The 18913-nt window shown below is 41.2% G+C and overlaps 1 protein-coding gene across 1 annotated transcript; it reads right to left on the bottom strand.

Moving 5' to 3' along the window:
• Positions 1 to 2090: 2090 nt before the first annotated feature.
• dusp14 (dual specificity phosphatase 14) lies at positions 2091 to 9219 on the bottom strand. Its single transcript, XM_033630319.2, has 2 exons — positions 8976 to 9219; positions 2091 to 3627 (listed from the first exon to the last, which is right to left on the bottom strand). The coding sequence occupies exon 2, from the start codon at positions 3526 to 3528 to the stop codon at positions 2896 to 2898; it is 633 nt and encodes a 210-aa protein (XP_033486210.1). The 5' UTR covers positions 3529 to 3627; positions 8976 to 9219; the 3' UTR covers positions 2091 to 2895.
• Positions 9220 to 18913: the final 9694 nt, after the last annotated feature.

The following is an 18913-nucleotide window of genomic DNA, read 5'->3' as shown; positions in this document are numbered from 1 at the left end:
CTTTTATTCTTTTTTATTAATATTATTGTAATATCACACTTAATTTATTATGGCATTGTTGAAAAAACATTGTTGCACTGATCTCTGTGGGTTGAATATGTCAACTGTGTTGCACTCGACACCACATCCAACATCACTGCTGTGTGCAGCCTGTTACACGACCCATACCCAACAGTGATGTTATACCACAGTATAGTGTAGGGGTGAGAGTCACAATACAAAACTGACACGATACATTCACTGCTCACGGTAATGATGGTATCACAGTCTGTAACATGAGCTATCTGGTACATCTATTGCTGAAACAATTAGTTCAGATTAGCTGATAGAAAGAAAATGAAATGATAATTGTTCACAGTTTTAATTATCATTTATCTCAGGTTAATCTTCTAAAATGTGAGAATTTGCTGCATTTTCTCTTGATATCTTTTGAACACGTCATTGCGGTGTACAGGTTTACATTGAAAACAATGGGTGCAGGTGTTTTGATGAATGTCAGATGCTGCCAGTTTTTGTTTGATGGCCATTTTTCACCATTTTCTAATGTTTTAAAGAATCAAGTATATAATCAAGTATATATAAGTAACCCGGGAGGTTTTGATCTCTAGTGGTAGGGCTGCACAATAAATTAAAATATAATTTAAATCGCAACAGGGCCAAGTGTAATATCCAAATTGCTGGAACTTGATAAAGATAAATGTGTAATAATATATCATTGTAAATGAAGCACATTGGTGGCAGATTCCTGGGCCTTCAAATCATATTCTAGATGTAAGTGAATGTTTGTTTTGTTGTTTGTTTTTATAGGGTAATATTGGTGGCAAACTTGATGGTTGTGTGTATTTACTGTGCTATCTTTTTTTAATCTCACCCCTACGACTTAAGAGCTGAACAGCAGCATTGGGCCGGTGTAAAGTTTTTTAAACCGGTTTGATATTAAGCCAAACACTGGACCAGACTGGTATACTGAATTTTACCACTAGGTGTCGCACTGCACTCAAAAGCCGCTCTGGAATGGAACATAATGACACCGTTCACTAACAGCTAACATACTTCTGACTATCATGTTGTATTGTGTAACATTGGAGCTCTCTGTCCACACTAAATCTATTAAATATGCACTTTAGTTATAACATATACCTTAGCAGAAACTTTCAGCCCCCTGGCGATCTCACTCCAACCAGTTGCCAAATTATTTTAGTTTATGTAGAGAAATGAGGAGGTATCATATAGATAATTCCTCATTTCAACTTCATCAATCAGTCATTCTCCTTCTACGCTGAGTTTTCAATGTGTGCTACAGGAATAAATAGAAACAGGGTGTACAACACAAGTTCTGCTCAAAAAGGCGCACCACATGGCTCACAGCCAGTTACACACCTCTTTTGCTTGCTTCAAATCCGAAATGTTGCCATACTGATGCAGTTTTCTTGAAAGACTCTGCTATGTCTCATCGTATCACCCCAAAAACACATGACGTTTCTAGAAAACAAACACAACATGCACCCCCCTCTCCCACCTCTGCTGAAATTTGATCTCCACATTACCAGTGCTAGGTTCTGCAGTAAATTGTTCACGGCCTGTCAGACACTACTGTAGTGGCTCCTTTAGTCCATTTAAAAATATATTATGTTGATCCTGTTGTCACATTGCTTATTACCAGTGCAATACAAGTTGGACTTAGTGCCATGATGCCATCAGCACAGGTGGATGATGTAGGCTACTTTTTAATTTGCCATAGTATGTCATAATGTCACATGGCGGTTCAGCCACTTTGCATAAAATCAAACCGGTTTAAGTTCGTACACCAGACTGGATAAACCGGAAATCAACCCAACTCTACTCAACATCACTTGTGGAGTGTGGACAGCAAGTGCAGCAAGGTAAAATTTCAACCAGCAGACGACATCAGAAGAATCTTCAGCCAGTGTGATATCGCTCTTTTAAGTTGGTTTACATAAAGAAATAAAATGTCTTTTTTGTACTGCTCTGATCTCCCTCCAACCTATGGACACAAGGCAAAACAGTGGGATAGAAAATACTCTTTCAAGCATCTATCATAGAGCTACCAGTTCCCTTGAAGCTGCAGCTTTTTTTTTTCTTCAAATACAGCATCAAATAGCACTACAATAACATAGTGTGGTCACAGGATGGAACAAACAACCCTGTGGTACACAGGAGCTTTCCCTAAACCTTGACTTTTAGCTTGCATCTTCTAGATTTTCACCTTAAAAAAGGTAGATATAATAACATCTTTAAATGTTCAGTTAAAGTGTGCCATTTTTTCTCCTCACTACCAGCACATCCCAATAAAATAATTTGCCTATATATATATTTTTTTTCTGTACACTTATCTTAAATGCTACCATAAATTGAGAGCATGCTGCTGCCCTTCACACCAAAAATTACTGCAAAACTGGCACAATACCACCACATGACATCATCACGTCAGGAAAGGACTTCAGTCACATCGCTGTCAGAGCTCCAGAGTCTCGAGCACAGCCAACATCTTCACCATCTTCCACTGGAACTGGAAAGATAGACTGGGAGATAGATGGCACCAACATCCACGCTCTGATCACTTCATCTTGTTTTGGTGTCTGACATCATCGTGGTCCCAATCGATCCTTTGGTCCAAAAGGATTCTGGGCTTGAAGTCGCCTTGCTCCCGCTCAAAGACTAAATGGAGGCAACTGGTTGGACGAACAGCATCAACAACCAGTGTTTGGTTAAGGCTCCCTCTGTCCAAACGCACCAGTATTCATTAAATAAGCCTCACACAGATGTACACTCACACGCGTCTCACTTCGCCGGTCCTGAACACGCATGAAGCTGCAGTCCAGGGGGGCAAAAGGGCTCATCCTCACTTCCTCCTCAATCTCCTCGCTGCGAATTTTACAGGCCCCAGTACGGAGCCAGGCTCCTGCGGTCCCTCTCATAAACATCAGGTATGACCCCGTAGGGAGTCTGAACCATCTTAACAGAGTTTCTACCAAACAGCTTTCTCTCGTACTCGATGAGTTGGCGCCAGAAACCACCGTTGGGCCTGATGACAGGGCGGCGGGCTTTTACCCAGGCGTGGGCCTCAGCCAGAGACACACGATGATACTTCATGAGGTACGCCAGGCAGAGAGAAGCTGAGCGGCTCACGCCTGCTGCACAGTGCACCAGCACAGCCCCTCGCTTTCGTCCCACGCTGTGGATCTTATCAGCCACACTGTCGAAGTACAAGGAGATGGGGGAGTGGGGCATATCGGCCAGAGGGACTTTTACATACTCCATGTGTGGCCAGTTGAAGTTGGGGAGCTCGATAGTGGCATTGACCACACAGGTGATGCCTTTGGACAGCAGCAGGCTGCGGTTGGATGCCACATTCCCTCTGCTGAGGAAGAGGTTGGGGGTAATTTGCGCGATGCCCCCCAGCAGGCTGCCATTCTCAGGCAGCAGCCTGGGCACAACAGTGGGCACCATGGAGCTACGATGATGGTTGTGGTGATGGTGGAAGAACCCTTGGCTGCGGGAACCCATCGAGGAATTAAGTGGGCTTCAGGAAGGATGGCAATTTCGTTTTTTAAAGCAAATCTTCAGGAGCTCAGAGTCATAGTAGTGCAGCCAGCCAGACAGCTCCTGTAACACACAAACAGATTTCACTTTCAATCTAAATTAAACATTTTTCCACTTCACTGTAGACCGAGTGCTCAGGCTGACAAACAAAAGGACGAGTAGCGTCACCACTGTTTGCAAAGACTCCAAAACAAAAGTGCTAAAATCCGTCTTTTTTTGTTTTGGAAGACGGTGGCTTCCAGTAAATGTTATTCTGCAGTCTGTCTTTAAAAAACAGACAGACACAATAGATGACTAACTCAAAAACTTGCTGCTGTGACCCACTGATCCAGAGTCTTCACTTTATAATTACATCAAAGGGTTTTCATGGATCCATGGACCGATGAAAAGTGTTTCTATCCCAGCTTGCGAGGCCCGTCTATTTCTGCTGCATGTCTCTCTACATTCAGGTCCAATGGCCTCGATGCTGCACTCTGAAACGTGCCTCCCTCTGCCATGTGAGCACAGACCCCCTGGAGGCGTGCACTCACCTCATCTCATGTTCATCCATCCACAGCCTGCACATACAGATTACATCTCTCGTCTCTCTGGTAATCGCTGCTTTTAATGCCATTTTAGAAGGCATCAAAGGTGGAAAGTAATCATATACGTTATGATTGCACCAACGTATGCTGATAAATACTTAACTTAAGCATGAAATATTTCTAAAATTTTATAAGCTAATTCCATTTTCTTTTTCCAAAACTGGATAAACAAAATAATCTTTCACCTTATGTTCACAAGCTGTAAACTATCATGAAGATGCACCACGAAAAGATATTATAGTCGCCTCAACGTGAAATTTCTAGCGACACTGTATATGAGGGAAACAGCCTCCTGTTTTAATACTTAAGCTATCAGCAGAGAGCCCACAGCTGCGAGCGCTACTTCACACGCTGTTGCACTTGTCGTGCGTCATCCACACCTTGTGCACCAGTCTGGCCGGCAGGTCTTTTTCTTTCATTTTCTGCTACAGTCTGGTTAACAAGACACACGGGTCAACTGCTTTAAACTGGAACTCAACCTGCAAAAAAACCAACAACAACCACCTACCGTTACCTGCAAAGAGTCTGCAGAGACAGATCGGGATTCTTCTAATTCTTCTTAATTGAATCAGAAGCAAAAAAAAAACAGCAAAAAGACATGAATTTAACCTTAGTTTCATGTTTATTGCCTAAATTTTGCATGAAAACAGAAAAGCAGGGATCCAGAACACAGAAATACTGTTTTTTTTCTTCATCTCCAGAAGCTTCCTTGTCTCATAGTCACCTTCCTCAGCACCCTCTACACCTATCGATCTCAGCTTTGCCACCTCAGCATGGTCTGCTTCGCTTTCCAAAAGAAAAAAAAAAAGGATCAGAGGCTATAACAACACCCTCGCCCTTGTCCTTCCTCAGTCAGGCAGAGTTTTTCTGGCTTGCTCCGATCACCATGGACTGCTTCTGAAATGGTTGCCTTGATCCACTTCTCTACACACCGTCGCCACTGGTGATGAGACAACAAATGCAGCGATCCAGGCCGAGGAAATGAGTGCTACAAACAAACCACATCAGCAGGTGTTAGTTAGCGCTACTAGTTGTTGTTAGAGCACAGCAAAACCTGTGCACGCTTTTGTCTCAACTCGAACTGAAACAATCAGTTGATTAATCGATTGGATGATTGAGAGGAAACCAATTAAGTCTTTTTTGAAGCAAAAATAAAAAAAACATCGTACATAGTAAATCTTTGGGTTTCGAACTGTTTGTCAGAGTATTTGAAGACTTCAACATTTTTTTTTACTGTTTTCTTTAATTTTCTTCATTCTTTCCATTTTACTGCCCAATCACTATTTAGAACACAATGGTAATCAGAAAATTTTAAAAAAGATATAGGAAATGTGCCAACAACTGTTGAGGCAACTGTTGCCTAAAAATCAAACTGAACTTCCTTTTCTGTTTCACTTCATTACTAAGTTTAACACTGTGTTTATATTAGACATTTCCATGCTTGGTAAAAGAGTTTATCTTGCTCTAATCAATCCGTAGTAAATATTATATCTTTGTTCACGGACATGGATGCAGTAGTGTTTTCTAGCCATACTGAAACCCATCGGCAATCGGTCTGACAACAGCAGAGCCTCTGGGGGTGAGGGCCAATATTTCAGCAGTAGCTAGCAGGTATCTGAGCCGAGACTTCCTCTTCTGTGCGCCGGTCTTTTTGGCTAATCTCTATAAACAAACAGATATTTGCATATGAATGCAGATTTTAAAAAACTAAAAATAATAAAATGCTAAATCATCGTCAGACGATAGCTGATGGATTCCGAGATCGCATTTTGGCTGATGCGTTCCATCTATTATATCAGTATCCTGATATGAGACAAGATATCATCTTAGATTTTGTATATCATACTATCATAAGTGTTGTCTTTTGCTGGTTTTAAAGGCTACATTACAGTAAAGTGAGGTAGATTTAATAGCTTAACAGAATGTTCTAGCTGTTCTATTACCTATTTATTTATTATTCACCTTACTGATGATTATTTATGACTGTGTAAATATTTTGTGAAAGCACTACAATATCATTGCAATGTCAATGTCAAACTATTTGGTCAAAAATATTGTGATATTTGATTTTCTCCACATTGCCCTGCCCTACTTTCAGCTCCTTGTTTTGGGTCTATGGCCCACAGCTCTTCTGTTCAGTCATATCACTCTTGTGTCTTGTTCTTGGAGAAGAGACAAAATAAACGGTGCTCACAACAGTGGATTTACATCATGTTGTGCTCTCCCTAGTGGCCAAAGTATAGATGCAGGTTTAATGTAATGTTGGATCGAAAAATCAGTCAATCTAGAAGTTGATATATCGGTAAGTCGACGTACAACAGTCTATACAGCTGAGTGTAGCTCCTCTACACAAGTCTGATCAGCTCGGCTGTTTTTGCAACTCAGAGAAATCAATGAGAACAGACTGATCTGAATCTGGGACGTGGGCAGTGATTCAGAGTCTGGTACCCGTCTACAATAACAGGGACATCTTGCTTAAACTGAAAAAGTGAACCATTAACAGATGTCCTTCTTGCAAGACACTTTCTGTTTCAGTGGGAGGCACAGTCACTGCATTATTTCATGAGGACAGATAGCATGTATACCATCAGCTGAAGTACGAACTCTGTTGCTGCGGCAACCTACTGACCACAGTGTAAGACGGCCAACTGAGAGATGAAGAAGATAAGAGAACCAAATAATCCCCGACCCTCTCCAACGTGCTGATGTACCACAGCGCTGGTCTTTGCTGAGATTTGCTCCATCCACATGGTTATTTATACCCCGGGCAGGGCAGGAGTGAGGCTGCAGAGAGCGGAGGAGGGAGAATTATGCAGAGAGAAAAATCTACTCTAATGTTGGAGATAGTGGGGATGCTGCAGCTCACTGTCAATCAAATTTACAGTGAGGATTAATTCTCATTTAAAAAAAGAAAAAAGAAAAGGAGAAAACACTGAGGAAGGTCAGCGGCATTCACGGGACAACTGAGATCAGAGCACCTTTTCATCCTCTTCATATTCCAAAAAGCAACCCCCTCTCAATCATGCAGGGTGGATCTGTCAACAGGTGGTCCCACCCCACTAATCTTCTCTCACACATCTTCCTCGCACGCTCTGTGGGGGGAGATTCCTCAGGGGTCCAGTTCCACCTCCGCTAACACAAATTGGAAATGTGACCCACCTGCAGGAAAACTAGAGTGGCAAACCTCACCCTCACCCTCACAATGGAAACCTCTACGAAAACGGGATCTGAGCTGAACTTGGCACGAGATTCCTGACTGTCGCTCCCTCACACCACAGAATAAGATGAATGAAACCAGTAGAATAGCTGGAAAAGGTGCACAAGTGGCCACACAGCTCTGAGCAGTGTCTCTCAATTAAAGTCAATCCATTTATTCAGTCTGAGTGATCTCTGAAAGTGACTCTGCTGCCAACAGTCTAGATACCAATCAGGAGAAAATGAGGAGCAATGACACAGCTCCTCAAATTCACCCAAACACAACTGGGTGCAACTTCACATCCCCCAAACGATGCTGCTGCAAAACAAAGTCAACTGCGAAGGGTTCAAACAAGAGTCAACATGAGTTTAGGGACACATTTTTCTCAAGGACGGGGATCAGTTTTGGCACCTTCCTGCAAACAGCAGCAGCTGGGTGCCGCTCACTCCGTCCACAATGTTACACCTCAGACACAAACATGAGCCTGAGAAACGAGGCCAATGAGTCTGTCGTCAGAGATGTTGAGTGTACAAATTCACTGCTAAACAGACTGTGGCTGACAGTGCACATACAAATGCAGTTTTTCATAAATATTGCATAAAGAAGCCTATTGCACATCGTAGAATTCAATTATAGGAACAAGTATTGTTGCAGCAGACAGATGAGACATAAATGGAGTGGCTCTACTTTTAGACAATGACACGCTGCTCTCACTTTAATGAGACAGACTTATCATTACCTATTATTGGCGCTAGCAGCAGTGAATATCAAATGGAGCTGAAACCAATTTCAGTTTGATAATTAATCTGCAATTATTCTGGAAAGTGATTGATTGTTTCGGTCACTATTCAAGCAAAAAAGCCAAAAGATGTGAATCTTAAATGTTAAATTTGGTCCTTTTGTTTGACATTTCTGATATGAAACAGAATATTTTAAACTTTTTAACTCTTGACATTCAAATGGACTTTCAATTGAGAACATAGGCTAACAGGAAGATAATTCAGTCATAAAAATAATGTTAGTTGCTGTACTATTATCAAATATTGCCTTTTATAAATGAGTATCGTGATGATACAGCCATTACTACACATTCTTAGTCTTATAAATCATTCAGGAGAATACAAGCTGTTGTAATTCTTGAAACTTAAAATATTTCAGTCTGCTCCTTCATGCAAACAGAGGGTGACACAGCCGTGTGTGAAAATGTGGAGCTTTAAGTGAATGACTCCACGAGTTTAATAATTTATGATCCGAGCGGTGAATGAGGACTGCTCCTCTGCGCACGCGCCGCTCGTCCTTGTGCGCGTGCGTTCACAAGTTCAGGTGTCAGAAATAGATCATTAGGCTATGAGTGTTGCATATAAAAGCACTTTAATATATTATATGTTGCCTAGTTTGAACAACACCACAAAATAAAACGACGTGTCTTCTTTAAAGAGAAGTGAGGCAGGTGCGCTTGTTTCTACAATTTCACCCCTCTTACATCAGAAAATTGATCATGATCAACCCTCAAAATAAATGCCTCTTTTTGAAATATATTTATGCTTTATTGAATTTAAGTTGAAACCATCTTATTCTGGCTCATAATGACGCCGATAAACTGCCTCCATCAGATGCAAAACTCAACTTACCAGTCGACTCTCAGTCGGGCAGCGATGGAGGTTTTTCAAAGCGCCTTCATCGCCTGCAGCAATCCGGCGGGCTGCTCTCTCACTCCGGACATTTACCTTCAGTCAGTCCGCTCTCACAGACGTCCGGAGGGATGGCGAGGGGCCAGGTGGAGGGAGACCAACCGCGACACACAACGACATAATGTGAAAGTCAAGAGAAATACGAGCCATCAGTGCATCCGCCTGCTTCTACGCTGACTGGAGCGGCGTGCACAGGGCAGCCTGCTGTGTATGAGGAGCGATAAGTGCCACACAGGAGCGGAGGATGAGGAGGAGGAGGAGGAGGAGGAGGACGAGGATGTTACCAGTCTGTATAAGCCTATAAACAGAGGTGGGAAAAGTACTGAAAAATTCTACTCAAGTATAAGTACCTTTATTTTGATGAAATTCTACTCAAGTAAAAGTAAAAAGTAGTTTGTTTAAAATGTACGTAAAGTAGAAGTTACTTAGTATCTTCCAACAACTTGATGGGGGTCACTGCTATGCAGTACAAAAATGGTCCAGGGGTCATAAATCCAGTCCAAAAACTGGTTGTTTCTCTATGATGAACCATAGAATTCAATTCAGTTTAGGGCTGCACAATATCATGAGAGCATCATCAGCGCAATGTGTTCTTGTACAATAGTCACATTGTGATACTCGCAGTATAAGTTCATCATATCAATATAATATTAGTCAAAGACAATATGCCATACTTATTTTGCTGGTTAATACTTTAGGTTGTGAAGTTCTCAATTTCCATGACAGTTTGATTGTAAAATGTATATTTCACGCAAATACATCCTTTCCAAATCCCAAATGATGACTTCTTTCCAAATAGAGCTATTCAAGTTATTGCAATACACAGTATATTGCAATACATATCGCAGTATACAAAATCGTCGCATTGTCAGTTTTGTCTAATATTACACAGCCCTCATTCATTTTGACTCACCAACACAACTGTTAGACTGATGATACACAGAGCAACTTTTTGAGCAATGTTGTTGGGCATTATTCTCAGGGATGCAAACAGGTGTATGGTCAAAAAAGAGAGAGCTTGTCGAAGCGAAATTCTCAATAGTAATACACTAACACTAATTTGGAAGAATACTGTGTATTCCAAAACAGAACAAATCCATTGAGCAACAGTGTTTCCCCTATATGCAACTAGCAGTGGTGGTGCTCCGCCGCTGAAATATGACCGCCGCTGCTGATTTCTTTTTCTTTTTTTTTGTCTTAGCTCATTAGAAACTATCGTTATATTATTTGGCACTATGGACGCTTCGTATCCAGGTCAATTCACACACTTGTGAATAAAGCATATAAGAGGAGAGGAGAGGGCTCCGTCTTATCTCTTCATAAACTAAAGTTATATTATTTGAGCGACAGACGCTTCATATAATAACATAACAATATACTATAGTGTTATATGGTGAAACGTTTCACGTTATAATGTGATGACTTATATTGTTTACACGACAGCATGTCATGTCACACACACACAGACATAGACACAGACACAGGTGAGCACACAAGAGCGCGGCTCAGGCCACATTTTTTTGAACGACAATTATAAACGGCACTGTGCAAACGGGGTTTTCTTTCGTTTCTTCGTTCTTTCTCCACCCTCCTCCATCTCTCTCTCCAGTAACTCGCCGGCACCGGAGCTGAATTAGGGTCTCTTCTCTCCAAAACAGGAAGACCTGTTTCTTATTTATAAAACAATGCGTAAGATCCATACTAAAAATGTACGACAAATGCCAAAAATGGCATGTGCCAAAAAATATGTGACTGTTTCTACAATCAGGCATCCACCTCATCATCTGCGTCGCCACTTTCCTGTCTGCAAAATGTTCATAAGCATTGGTCAAAGTTTTTCCCATCAAGTCTGTTTTTATGGATCACAACTGTTGCGGGGGAAGTGGCGTACACTTTCTTCAGGCCTTGTTTTGTATGTACGCAATGTTTATATATGAGACCCCAGATGATTTAAACTGGTACAAACACTGAATAAAGCAATTTCATGTTACAGCTCGTCGTAGACAGGCCACGAGCCTAGCACCTGCTAATATGTGCTCACCTCTTTTATCTGATAACTTAAAGGGAAATTTCGGTTTATTTCAACCTGTCTCCTATCGTCCGAGATTTGTTGTGACTAGTGACATAAAAATAAACACATAAAAAGCACCAGACCTGTTAAAACGTAAGTGAACGAGCTTTTTTTTTCACAAAGACCGCCTCATATCGTTAGGATAAATGTCAGAGAACATATAGAAAACGACATGTAAACGTGTTGTCTTACCTTACCGGTGTGCTGCTATGTTTGTTTACCATCTAGCTCTGCTTTCCAAAGCGCGGCCGAAATATATCTCGCAAGCTCTAGATAAAGCCCAGCTGGATATTACTCCAGGTGGAGGTGTCTCTTCCTCGGTCACTTCCAGACCTTGAAAATAAGGCTGCAACCGGTCCCATTCCTTTCAACAGAGGTATTCCTCTTCTGTGGGCACTAGGGTACAGCATTCACAGGTAACGTTACACCACCAATCTCCAGAGCTACGCAGCCTTGCAGCAGCCATTCCTCCTCTCTCGTCCTCTACCTGTTGCACCTCTCTCTCTCTCCTCCTCCGTTCTTCAATTTCACGAAGCTCTTCGTCAGTGTATTCTGGCTCAAATAAATAAGGGCGGCTATCAAACTCTGCATAATCAAATTCCTCCTCCACAAAGTTGAAGTCTGGCAAAAAGTCAGCCATTATTCTATAAATCTTTCATAAAATAAATGAATGAACTTTTCAGGCTACTGTCGGGTTCTGCCTTCCAGCTGTTGCTGCTTGTTCTCGCGAGATTTCGGCCGCACTTTGGAAAGCAGAGCTAGATGGTAAACAAACACGGCACCACACTGGTAAGGTAAGACAACACCTTTACATGTCGTTTTCTTTATGTTCTCTGACATTTATCCTCATGATATGAGGTGGTCTTTGTGGAAAAAAAACTTGTTTAGTGGACTAACTTTGCACTTGAAGGTTGCCTGTTCACTCACGTTTTAATAGGTCTGAAGCTACTATGCGCCTCGGCTGTATCTAGGCTAACGGCTAACATGCTAACTATTAATTTTATGTCACTAGTCACTTGAAACAAATTTAGGACGACAGGAGACAGGTTGAAATAAACCGAAATTTCCCTTTAAGATCCAGATGCTCAGGAGGTCTTTACCAGGAGACAAATTGTCCACTAAGGTCTCTTCCTGTCCAAAAGAAACAGATGTGGTGATTTAAACTGGTAAAACCACAGCATAAAGCAGTGTCACATTAAAAATCAGTGTTTTTTTAACACCATGAAAACACGACAAATCTTAGTTTCAAGTGATTATACACTAAAGAAAACATACTCATTATATTTTCATCCATTTCTGCCAATATATCCCCCTACATCCCACACACTGGACCTTTAAAGCATCAGTAATGATACAATAACATATGGACAATGCTGTCCATTAAGTATTTTTACTTTGATTCTTTACATACATTTTGCTGTTTATACTTGTGTACTTTAAGTGAAATCTTACATGTAGAATTTGTTATGTAAAAGAATATTTTCGACATGCAATATTACTCTTACTTTAACGAGAGATATACTTCTTCCACAACTGGGAAGCATTCAAACAGGGCTGCAACATGTTTACAGCATTATGTGAGCCAGGGATTCGGACACATTATTCTTAATACATTGAATATAATCACCCCTGCCAGACCACAAACTGCAGCATCACTCTCATACACCGTTTTCACCTTTTTGGGGGCTATGTGTGGGGCAATTTCATTGAATGGAGGGCAGATGTGATCATACCTGAACACCTCTTTAGTGTGACGTATTGCATGGTGATGATGAAATCTCATCTCAGGAAAGCACAATTTGTTCCAGTGCTGCTGAAACACAAGGCAGCAGGCTGTGTCCCAATTCCATATGATTTACAGATTCTATTCAGCATGGACTATAAACTAATGCATACAGTATGCTTTTATACAAGAATATGAGAACTGATTGTACTTTGTTTTCTACAAGATAAAAATATTCCAGATGTGCTAAAGGACATCAATATGACCGTAACTTTGGAACACAGCTCACAAACTCAAAAAGGCAAAAAAGAAAGCACGAAAGAGGAGAAAAAAATGAATGAAAGCATGTTTGAGATGTCAGTTTTCCTTTCACAGAAAATCTGTAGGCCACTCTGCTCCTCCTTTCTCCCACTGGCACCAATTACTCCTCATACAGAGGCAGTGGGGGGGGGGAGGGTCAAGCACCTCCCCAGAGCACAATGCTGAAAACTATTGGTGAGATGCAACTACAGAACAAACAAACCTCTTGTCTCAGAGAAGAATCATCAAAGCCTGACTGAAATGCAATTTTGATGGCTTTCGCAATTTTGACTCTTTCTAAACAAAAGACCATTTGTTTTCCTCAAAATGTTCCTGATGTTTTTTCTCAGAAGTTAGTGGAGTGTAAACTCTAAAAGTCAGCACGTCAGCAGGGCTGTAGCCATTATTTTAGAAACATTATGATCACAAGTCCAAATTGTTTTTTCCAAAACCTACCCATCTAAATAACTTTTGACTTGCTACCAAACTCTGTAAAAAAACCCAAAACAAAATAGAGTCATTTAGAAAAACACAAAATTTCACATTTATTCATTCACACTTATATTTAACATTATGGTCTACTCTAATGTTTCAAAGCCTTCTTTACAATGATAGGTCTGTAATTCTGTTGGAGGATGCCAAATCCCTTTCATTTTTTCTAACCTAAAACAATTTAGAGGACAGCCAAACCAGCCTTAAAAAAAATCAAAATATGCAATGTCATTTCAAGAGATCCCCAATGTCTCAGAAATATTTCTGAGACAATGAACTTGATGGCCTTAAAGGAATACTTCACCTGATCATTATCAATTACTCACCTTGTATTGTGCCTTTGGTAAATGAAAAATCCAAATCTGAGAAAATTCTTGATGAATTAAAGTTGTAGGGGTCCATATTGAACAACAGCAAATCTCTTGCAGTATAATCCAAGTCTCATTCATCTCCAATCATATGCCCAGTACTTTCCAAACAGACAGCCCTTTCTGATGGGGAACTGAACTTAAAATAAAAAAAGACAAAAAACAAAACAAAAAGGAACTTATGTATGCTCTCTTTAAAGCAACTGATAAAAACAGTAATTGTACCTCGATGAATACGGGAGCTTCTGGTTAACTATGACCTCAGTCAGTAGTTAGTTTGGTGCCATGCCATTGTTCCAAAAATTCCAAAGCCCCATTATTCCAAAAAATATTCCACTGGACCAAAAGTCCATTTCTTCAACAGTCCGTACTCCTAAAAAAAAAAAAAAAAAATCGGTCCAAAGTCCCGTTTTTTGAAAAAACACTCTCTGCAGTTAGTTTTAGTTTCGCAGCAGCGTTTAAGCTACCTATACCGGGTGTCTTTACAGACCCTTCGCAGCATTTCTCAGCTGTGTTTGAGCTCCTGATCCCAAGTGTTAACTGATCCATCCCAGATTTTTCAGCAACTTACTGTATGTGTTACATAACGTGGGTGTTTTGAGCGAAAACGTGATTTCAACCATAACCCAAGTTTTTTTTGTACCTGAACCTAACCACACGTTCCCCATAGTGTTGATGATAAACATAAAGTTTCAATGTATCTGCTACAAAATAATGTACAGATGTAATGTATACATGGTTTACAGTAACGTACAATGCAAACATTTTTTTTTTTTTTTTTTGGCGTTTGGAAGGTCAAACTGCAGGGAGTGTAAATTTAAAAAAAAAAAAAAAAACAGGACTTCTGAGTAATGGCCATTTGTTTTTGGGTTAATGGACTGTAGGAGAGATGAGCTTCTGGTCCAATAGGACATTTTTTAGACTAACAGGGCTAACAGAACAACGCATAGTCCCTGTTAGTTTGTGCTATTAGGGTTAAAAATACAACTAAAAATTGTAATTTTGGGGGTGAAGTCCTCCTTAAATGATACAGCCCTGCTTATCAGATCCTTTTCTTGAAAAAAATGCACTCTGCATGTATTTTTTGATAGATAAATTAACCGTGATAGATCAATCAATACAGACAGAATCAAGTTCAAAAAGCTCTATTTTGTGATGCAGATCTACCATAAATGGAAACATGATCTCTGGTGTGTAAAATAAGTCTAGATGCTTCTCATGGGGCATCACAGGCTGCAGTGTGCATCAGTTCAACATCCTGGCTGTGCTGTTTAGTGTTAAAACCCCAAACTTCACACTGACACTCATGCGTTATATTTGCTACTTAAACCTAAAGGTGTTTTCTTGAGCCTGTCACCTTCTAGTGCACAGACAGCTGTACCTTACAAGTGACCCGACACAGCGCTGTCACATATAGCTGTTTATTTGAATGCTTGCAGAGACCTGTGTGATCATGTTGCAGGTCCTGAACTTATAAATCCCAGAGAGCAAACTGAGAGTCAGAGATGCAATAAACAATGTAGGCTCACACTCCACAGTGGCTCAGGCAATATGTTTCCATTTCAGTAGTAATCTAATTGTTTAACACAGACACAAATGCACACATTACCAATTTAAATGTTGCCCTGGCATGGTGGGCTACAGGCGGAAATGGAAAACAAATATAGTGTCTGTTCTTTAGGTCTGCTATTTCAAATCTCATTATGCCCTGCCCCGGAGGAAACAGCTTGATATCCTCGCCGAGTCTGAGACTTGTGGACGGTATGACCATCTACATGGCCGCAACTCTGAGACCTTCAAGACTGCAGCATAGCTCTCTGTGCAGCCCGTCGTGAGTATATCCGTGTACAAAACCATAATTAGACATGCCTTCCAAAGTCAATCCTATTTCAAAGGGCTCCTGGGGGAGATATTACGCTATCCATAAACCCATGGCCCCTGCCTCAGAGTCACTCCTAATTACATTGCAAATTCAATCAACTGGAAACAAACAGCAGCAGCAGTACCAGGCGGTGTAAACTGGTGCAAGGGTGACCATTTCTGCACTATGAGGGGAAAAAAAGGAGAGAGACGTTGACACTGATTTTTAACCCTTTTCATTTTTAACTTGAAATGCCATGCATCAGAGATAAGAGCTCATGTTGATTGAAATTCACCTGATGAATGTTTAAAGAGATGAAGAAATGGCGACACGAAACGTCTGTGGACAAAATAAGCAGGACATAAAAAGGGGGAAAAAAGTGGTAACCTTGAATTTGAACAGTGAAATGCAAGAGGAAGATGGATAGAGAGATAATGGGGGGAAAGACAGAGCTGCAGGCTGGAGAGACAAAGACTGGGGTTCAGACTGAAATGTCAGATGAGTCAGAGGCATTCTGGGAAGATGCTCCTATTTAATATGGCTGCCATGGAAGCTGAAAATTTACAATGACACCATCACCGTAATAACAAGCACCTCCAGCGACGTTCTGTAGGAGCTGTCTGCTCTGAATGAAGCGGGTAGTGACATTGATTAACCCTGACCGCCTGTAACACAAGATAACTGATGGGCTCAACAGCACAGAGGGTGCCACAGTGATTTAACCGTAAAAATCCTTTGCACATCTTTCAAACGTACAGACACTCAATAACCTGTGCTGTTCAGTTAGGGCTACTTTCTGAGAGGCAGCAGAGATCTGTCAATCCACATACAGTAAATTATGAGCAGCCATTTATGCTGCTAAAAGAAATTATTCAAGGAGAGTGTTGAAGAGAAAAACACAAGTGTTCTCTGGAAATACTGGCACAAGCAGAGAGTCCAAGCCTCAGCACATTATTAGAGTGTCGTCTGCTAAGAAGTTGATGAATGATTATCCTTGAGAAAGTAAACCAAAGATACAGTGTAAATCTCCAGCTGGCTTGTGACACTAGAGATGTTTATTTCAGTCTGCGCTGATGTGTGTGACCGACGGGCCGAGGGGTGGTAAGATGAGGAGAAAGCGTTTTGTGGTCAGCAGTGATGGAGATGCTAGAGCAGGCGTGCAGGAGGGAGGAGGGAGAAGGGGGGGGCAAGGCAGGATGGGGGTCTAAATAAAGTCTCTGCTGATCCCACAGGTGCCCCCACGGCTCCAGCTGTGGCGGCGGTAAATAGACATGGGATCTAAATGTTTGCTGTGGCAACATGTGAGAGGAGCGAGGTGGCTGAGCGCAGCGTGGTGCCTCCCTGTCGCTCTGATCAGTGCTGCTCTGACATCAAACAAACACATTTTGCTGCTGTGCAGAAGGAACGAGACCTGAGACGCCCCCCCACCACCACCACACACACACACATCATGTTACCATCTATCCATGAAGAAGAAGAAATAACACAGAGGCGACATCTTTCCCCAATATAATGTCTTATTGAGTGCTGATGGGCTCACATTTATTTGCTCCCTTTCTCCCGTGATAGTGAGTCAGTGAGAGAGAGCACGTACGCAGATGGGTTGGGGGGGGGGCGAGGGGAGCCTCTGGTTAGTCACGACTCCTCTGCCCAGCAAATGAGCATGAGCAACAGGGCGAATGTCTGCCCCCTGCCTCCCTCCTTCTCCACCGCCGCTCCTTCTCCTGGACTTCAGCATGCCACAAACCTGGTTGCCAAGGTAACCTCTTGTGTTGATGGGTTCACCTCTGTGTTAATCACTACCTAACAATAATGGCTAAAGCAGGGCTGCTGACTTGTATAGAGTCTGTCCTTTGAAAAGAGGGTTACACAGAGCAAAGATGTGGGAGACATCTTTTTCCATTTGCCCTGAATAGCAGCAAAGTTAAAAATCAATAAGACACCAGCAGAGGAGAAGCTCTGAAACCGATGGATCAATTTTTCTCAGGAGATGTTGTGTTTTCTTTTTAATTTCCCAAAAACATGCATGGCAGCCTAGTTTCCCTGCTCTAATAAAAACAACACAGCTCCCTGACTATGACAGAAGATGTCTATTTTAATACTGTAACCATGCAAATCATTTGATAGAGATATAACTGACAGCAAATTAACATATCTTAATGGGGATCACATCATTTCCTCTGGATCTTGTTTGCTATCCTATCTCACTGTGTTCTGTGGGATAAAAAAAACAACTAATAAACTGATGCAAAATAATTAATCCTGATTAACTTGTGATCCTGATTATCTTTGTTGTGAAATGTGTTTTTTTTTAATTAAATATAGATAGAAAAATTATAACAAAGATGATAGACAACACTTCTATAACTTCAGTCTGCACACCCGAGAACATAAGAACAGAGGACACACACGAAAAATACTACTACTAAAAAACAAACAGTAACAAAACAAATAATGAACAAAGACTTGAGCTTATTGATTTATTCTTAAAATAATTAAGCTCCCCCTGCCTATTTGCAACAAATGAAAAGCCATAAAAGTCAAACTTTCTTTTGCCTTCACATCAAAAATGATTTTTCAGCCATTAGCAGAAGAGTATTTAAAGGTCCAGTGTGTAGTCTGCGAAATTATCCACAGATGTCTCCTCCTCTCCAAAACAAGCAGATTTAAACTGGAAAAAAACACTGAACTGAAGGAGTTTCACGTAAAATCTGTTATTTTCAGATGCTGTTACGTTCGATATGGAGGGGCTGCTCACTACGGTGACCAAAGTGGAACTGCGAATGGCCATGTCTAGAGTCAGTGTTTAGTTCGTCTGTTCTAGGCTACTGTAAAAACATGGTGGAGCAACATGGCAGACTCTGTGGACAAAGACCTGCTCCCTATGTAGATATAGAGGACTCACTCTAAGGTGACGAAAACACAACAGTTCTTATTGTCAGATGATTACACACTAAAGAAAACATATTTCATCCCTAAGTCCTACACACTGGACCTTTAAGACAGGAGGGCTTCCTGTTCTTCAATCACCCATAAACTGTATTGATTCAAACCACAAGACCA

Source organism: Epinephelus lanceolatus, chromosome 4, assembly GCF_041903045.1.
Source record: "Epinephelus lanceolatus isolate andai-2023 chromosome 4, ASM4190304v1, whole genome shotgun sequence".
NCBI lineage: Eukaryota > Metazoa > Chordata > Actinopteri > Perciformes > Serranidae > Epinephelus > Epinephelus lanceolatus.
This window is presented reverse-complemented; position numbering and strand designations above follow the sequence as displayed.

What these genes read in the sequence shown, in the direction of transcription:
- dusp14 (XM_033630319.2), bottom strand. Translation starts at nt 3,528, where the DNA reads ATGGGTTCCCGCAGCCAAGGGTTCTTCCACCATCACCACAACCATCAT.